At 38.9% G+C, this 6556-nt stretch overlaps 1 protein-coding gene across 1 annotated transcript in view; it reads left to right on the top strand.

The window, feature by feature from the left end:
- Positions 1-6556, top strand: part of parm1 (prostate androgen-regulated mucin-like protein 1) — a 25536-nt gene that overhangs the window by 7962 nt on the left and 11018 nt on the right. Inside the window, exons 2-4 of the mRNA XM_046067423.1 lie at positions 1334-1420; positions 2722-2976; positions 6066-6513. Of these exons, the coding sequence (XP_045923379.1) occupies positions 1334-1420; positions 2722-2976; positions 6066-6513 (790 nt within the window). The remainder of the gene's footprint in view (positions 1-1333; positions 1421-2721; positions 2977-6065; positions 6514-6556) is intronic.

Consider the following 6556-nt stretch of genomic DNA (forward strand, 5'->3'; position numbering starts at 1 on the left):
GATTTTTTTTGTTGTTAGCAATTACACAGAACATTGTGTACAACTGCCACTACACGCAAGACATTACTAATCTTAATAAGCTTTTAATCTTACATAAAATTTTAAAATCGGATCTTGTCTCTCACTGTTCAAATAAACCTACCAGTAAAATTATAGACTGATAATTTCTTTGTCAGTGGGCAAACGTGCAAAATCAGCAGGGGATCAAATACTTTTTCCCCCCACTGTAGATATGTATGTTAGTAATATATTATTATATTATTAATATTGCTTTACATTCATGTTATTCTTATGTATATTGTTTTTTCTCCTTTGACCACACACACACACTTACTTAACCAAATAAGTGTTGTATGGAATATGTATGTCTTCTGCACGGTCCGCAATAAATTACTTGAACTGTGGATCCTCTCTCCTGTACCAGATTCTTTGACTGCAATCATCGTATCTGCCAACCCAAACCAAGTAACTTTCAAGAGGCCCCCGCCTTTATTTCAACTGCAGCTAAATGTTAGCAATCTGAATCAGCTGTGTATTTGGTGTCTTGAATACACCCCATTCCTCCTATAAACAAATGACTTGAATCACTTAACTTAGTGAGCCTGCAAGTTCGCTTGCAACTGACTGAGAAATGAACAGATCTTTTCAGGCAGTTCAGTTTATTCACCCATAAGATTTGTTCTTTTGAACAAAACACTACTATCCAAAGCCATGTTTTAGTCCCAGAAACTAACATTTAAAGGAAAAGGTTATTCAGTGTCTTTAATGCTTTAATGGCCTTGGTGGTAATTCGGCTCCCGATAGAAACCTCCTCAAAGGAAAAGCCACCTTAACTAAAAACAAACCTGAACTGAGCCAACGTTAGCAGCAGCAGCAGCTCAGCTTGCAGCACTCACTGTGTCCGCCTGAGCGTCAGAGCTGACATCAGCAAGACTTATGTGTGCCATCTGGGTGCTGATCATGATTTATTGGTTTACAAATGTAGTCAGTGAGTTGACGGTAGAAAGGAGATGAGCAGTAGTAGCAAATCGGATTCAAATGCCCAAGATGCTGGACTTGAAGCAAGTAGCCTCTACTGGACTATTCAGAAATGTTCAGCACTGCAAGCCCCACCACCCAAAGTTCCAGTACTTTGGGAAAGTACTAGACCCTGTGAAGGGACTTTTTGGGTGGTAAACTAAAGTCCCCAGAACTCAATTTAGACACTGGTGCCTGCGATGGAAATGCAGTGAGTTCCTCGAAAGGTTCCTAGTTCCTGGGTAAATTTCCTACAGTGGAAACGTTGTTAAAGCTACATTTTCAATATTGTAAGAGACTTCTCTTGACTTTGCAGGGTTGCTGTTCTGCAGGACCCAAAAAGGACCTGCTGCAGATACATCTGTTCCATCATCTTCATCATCACCACCATCATCATTCTCAAGTACACTACAAAACTCTTTTCCTGCTTCTTTTCCTTTTCTTCCAACTTCCACTGAAAGCGCAATTCCGTTTTCATCAATACATTAAAGTTTAGAAACAGATACATACCAGACAGATATGTACAAGAACAATTAGTGAAAGTCTGTATGATTATAATGGCTTGCATTTAGATATTATTATTTAAACTAAGCATTTTAAGTAAAGATGTTTTTCTGCCACTGCATGGCCTTTTTCTAACTTAAAATTTATTCAAACTCATATTGATTTGTGTTTAGAAGAAATATGTTTGCAAAAAGCTTAACTCAGTTTAAATAATGTCATATTGGTGTGTCCTGACCCAACACGACAGACAGCTCTCACCACCCTGTCGTGTAAAAATTCAAGACTTGGGCCAGATAAGAAAACTTGAACTTTTACCAACATTTTTATTATCAACAAAAACAGACACCAATTAGAACACAAAAGTTCCACCGGAGTGCGTCAGAGATCGGTGCAAAATAGAGCCCCATTCTGTTACCAGAACAGAGACCCGAGTCGACATGAAAACCATGTAACGACTGACTTTCACCTCCTTCTGGACCTCCTTTTATAGCTCTGTTTCTTGGCTTCACATCATCTCTTGGCTCTCTTTCCTACTTCACCTGAGTCTGGGAAATTCCATGACTGCCTGCTCCTCCTCTCTGTGTCCTCTGCATGAACTCTGCTTGATCATGCCATTTCTTCCATAACCTGACTTTTATGGAATAAACTGGTGTTGTTTGTGCTCCGTGCTAGAAACAGGACATTCTTACTGTGATGGACTGTATTGATGTATGTTTTGTAATACAATTTGCACAAAATCTGCTCCTATATTTTCCTTTGCAGGTGTTTTTGATGCTGCCTCACTGTGCTCCCTCCCTTTTCTCCCAAAGCACACGAACTTGCTCACAAACACACACATGTGCTACTGCTGAGCCTGGGCAGTTAGATACAGAAAGGAGCACATACACTCAGAGCTACAGAGTTTTAACACTGTGATCCTAACTTTACACTATAAAATAACACTTTAAATGATGACAATGTAGACCACCATGGCTCTAGTAATTAATGATAACAATTTAGGCTATAATACTCCCACAGCTGCTCCTCCATTGAAAACTAAGAGGAGGGAGGAATCGTCAACAGTAACATGGACCTATCCAGAACTATCCAGACCTCACTTACCCAACCTGCCCCATCACCTGTTGATGTGACCACTACAAATTCAGCTCAATCCATCAATGATGCTGATGCCACCTCTACAATTTTTTTCTCAATCAACAGACCTTGTGACAGCCAGGATTGGACAAGCCAAAACCAGTCCTGTAGTCGATACATCTTCATCACCAAAAAACTCCACCTCAACTTATTCTTCTGCCACATCCCCATCTACCAAAGCGCAGCCCACTACTCTAGGGCCTGACCCAACATCTGTGACCCAGACCACACCAGCCACCATCACAACCACCACAGCTACCAGCAGCATCAACAGTAGCTCTTTAAATACAGAAAATGTCTCTTTCAACCAGAATTCCTCAGGTAAGTTAACCCAAAGCCAAAAGACTTTAGTGTAACAAGTACTTTAGTCTAACAGGGCTACACCTTAGTCACAGCGATTCTTTAGGCTAAATGCTAATGTCAGCATGTTAACATGCTCACAGCAACAAAAAACATACTGATATATAATGTTTGCCATCTTAGTTTAGCATGCTAGAATACTAACATTTGCTAATTTGCACACCACCACCAACAACAAGGACAGCCAAGGCTGATAAGCATGTTGTTAGTTTTGCAGGGATTTGGTCATAAATCAAAGTACTAGAATACTGAAATATTGACCTGATGGTGCACTAGCAGAAAAGTTAAAAAGCCCTTCATTAAGTTACAGCCCTCCTGTCACATTGTTGGACTTATGGTCGACCATTAAAAAAAAGGGATCAGAACCAGATATTGGGTTTTTTTATTCCAAACATTCTTCTTCCTTCTCAATTAATTAATTTTCCCACAATTCAAATACTGACAGTACAGTCACATATTCAGGTGTGTTATGCTAGTAGTGGCCCCCGGGTAGCCTGGAGCCACTGGACTTGTGGAGTGGCCTACAAAGATAAGCTCAAGTCTTCATCTCCAACTAACGATGCATCGAGTGATCCTGTAAGCTGCATATTTCTACCTCATTTTGGGACCAAGCAGTTTAGCAGCAATATTTAATTATAACTCAATTTCACTTTACAATGTGACAAATATCTACCTCGTGCTTTATTGTATTTCATGGACTTGTAGATTATCTGTGTCTTGTAATACTTTCATATTTTAAAATGTCTTTGCTGTGAAGCTCCAGGCCACATTCTAAATGTATGTGCTGCTCTCTGCTGGTATACATTAATAATTACAATTAAAATGTCAGTAAGAGGAATATTAGTGATACTATATTGAATAAAATCATGTACAATGGTGCAGCTTTTAATTTGGTTTAAAGTAAGCCCTTCTCCCTTCTAGTTTGTCACGTATAGATCAACTTCCTGTGGATTTCAGTTTTTAAGTCTTCATTACAACAGCTTCATGCTGCCCTGTGAGGTTTTTAATGTGACTCAGGCATGGCATCAAGTACACCCCCCCCGGTCTCGTAATCAGTGATCTACAGTCACAGGCAGCCACACACACACTACAGCTGTCCACAGAGAGCAGAGAACATAGAGCTCCAGCTACACAAGTGTTTGTGAAGATATACAGTAAAAGGAACACAATGATGAGGGTCAGCCTGCAAACTCTGATAAAATGTAAGTAAACTCTGACATCAATACATGTTATTTCATTTGCAGACTAGCCTTAAAATCGAATTTCTCTCTTTCTCTTTTTATGTAGAAGAGTTCCCTTATCAAATAACAAAAATCAAGAAAACTGCTGAAATAATAAGTTGAATCGATGGTGCCTTTTTACTCAGGGAGATAGGGGAAATGCAGCCATACCACCATTGTTTGAAGACATTTTCAATTCAATTCAAGTTATAGCATCTTTATAAATACAGACTGTTTTAAAATAGGGGTCAAAAAAGTTAGTCACGCTCTCCCTAATAGATGATAAGGTTACACACAAGAATGCTTCTTTAATGTTTGATCTGGTGATGAGTTTTCAAAACTTACTGACGGTTAAAACAGATTTGTGTCAGACACACTAAAGCAAGGCAGGAAATGGGTTTTTTTATACTTTGACTGTGAAGAAAGCTGTACTGTTTTGAAATCTGTGGATAGTGAAGGAAGTCTTATGTCAAAGCATAATGTGTAAATTTAAAAATAGCTCACAAATATGTAGTTACATTTTTCAAAAGGTAATTTTCACTTGGGCACTGTAGTTTTTATCAAACAGGAAGAAATAGTGCATTTGTTGGGCACTATTTTCAGCATTAATCCACATTTGGCGGTCTAGATTGCGTGCGGCTGCAGTTAATGTTCAAAAGCACATTTAAAACTTAAGTTTGAAGCCTGCTCTAACTCCCATGTGCAATAAATTATCATCGTTTTCCTTGTATTTCATTTCTTTTTAAATATATGGTTTGTTGTATGCTATGTATACATGATTATACACTACATAGTCAAAAGTATATGGACATTGCAATGTTACACCAGTTAGAGATCACTAAACATCTCATTTTAAAATTATAGGCATTAACAATAATAGCCTCCGCTACCCCGGGAAGGCCACAGGTTCCATTTGTCTGCATAAAACTACAGCAGCCTACTCTTGTTTATATTTTATAAGTGAAGCTAGCTAACTTTACATCCGTTCGCTTGTTTTGCTGATTTGTTTCTCTGCCTTGCCATCTTTGTTTTATTTGAATTCAAGGCATCTGGTTCTGTTGTACAATTATTGGTGATTTTTGCCAGAACATAAACTGGACCTGCTTCTAATTTAGCATTCACTGATTTTAGCCAGTAGGCTGATATTTTCCAGGGCACACACATAAAATATTAACATCTGTACAATATAACAGATTAGACATTGCACATTCTAGATCTAAGGGGGAAATTATTATTAATAAAATATTGTTGGTCATCATAAATCAATTGAGACTATCTTGTTTCTGACAGGGTTAAATTACAAGTGCAATAAAAACAGAACTGCAGTACAACTAAAGTAGGGCAGTGAAATGCTATACCAATCAAATACAGAACATAAAAATGATCTGTAAGCAGATTACAATCAGTGATATCATTTCTAAAACACTAACAATTGATTTTAAGGGGCTGCTACAGAAGCTTATTATATAGCTTTGTATAATTTGGGGGACTCTCTATGATGACATCAACAGAGTTATTTGTTGTAAAGCTCCCCCACAGCCACACAAGACATTATACAATTGTTTTGAGCAGCTGAGTAGGACACCTAGTGTTAATAAACTGACCTGACCTTAATGTGTGGAGTGGACCTTTAAAATAAAGAAACAACATCAGAAAGGACAGAGATGGAATATACGCAATCATTCTGCTATGGTCTCCTTAAAGCCAATGGGACCATAAAAAAGGAATTGATCAGAGAAACAAGAATGGCTTCCGTATACTTTGTTATATACTGTATATTTAAGCAAATTTCTGCAGAAAGTAACAAACATATTTTATCTTGGATTGCAGGTATACTGTTGTGCTGTGCAGTAACAGCCGTATTATCTTTATCACCATCCTCAACAACAACCAGTGTTGTTGACATCACAAATCCAACTCCATCTACAAAAGAATCCACCAGCAACACAGCTTTCACCCCAACAACAGCCAGGAATGAGGAAAGCAGCACTTATCACCTGACAACTTCATCAGAAGCCTTTTCTACCTCCTCTTCTTCCCCTTCATCATCCCCGTCTTCCACATATATCCCAACTTCAGACCAGGATTCTAGGACCACCGCCACCAGCATAACCAGCCCCAGCAACAACACTAGCACTACACAAACCAGCACTGCAACTGCCACCCAGCCCAACAGCACCACCAGTTCCAACACCAGCACTACTAATAGCACCAACACCAGTACCACCACCAGCGCGACTACTTACAATAGTACCAGCACCAACGGCAGCACCACCAGTTCCAACACCAGCACTACTAATAGCACCAACACCAACGGCAGC

Source organism: Micropterus dolomieu, linkage group LG13 (genome assembly GCF_021292245.1).
Source record: "Micropterus dolomieu isolate WLL.071019.BEF.003 ecotype Adirondacks linkage group LG13, ASM2129224v1, whole genome shotgun sequence".
In the NCBI taxonomy this organism is placed as follows: domain Eukaryota; kingdom Metazoa; phylum Chordata; class Actinopteri; order Centrarchiformes; family Centrarchidae; genus Micropterus; species Micropterus dolomieu.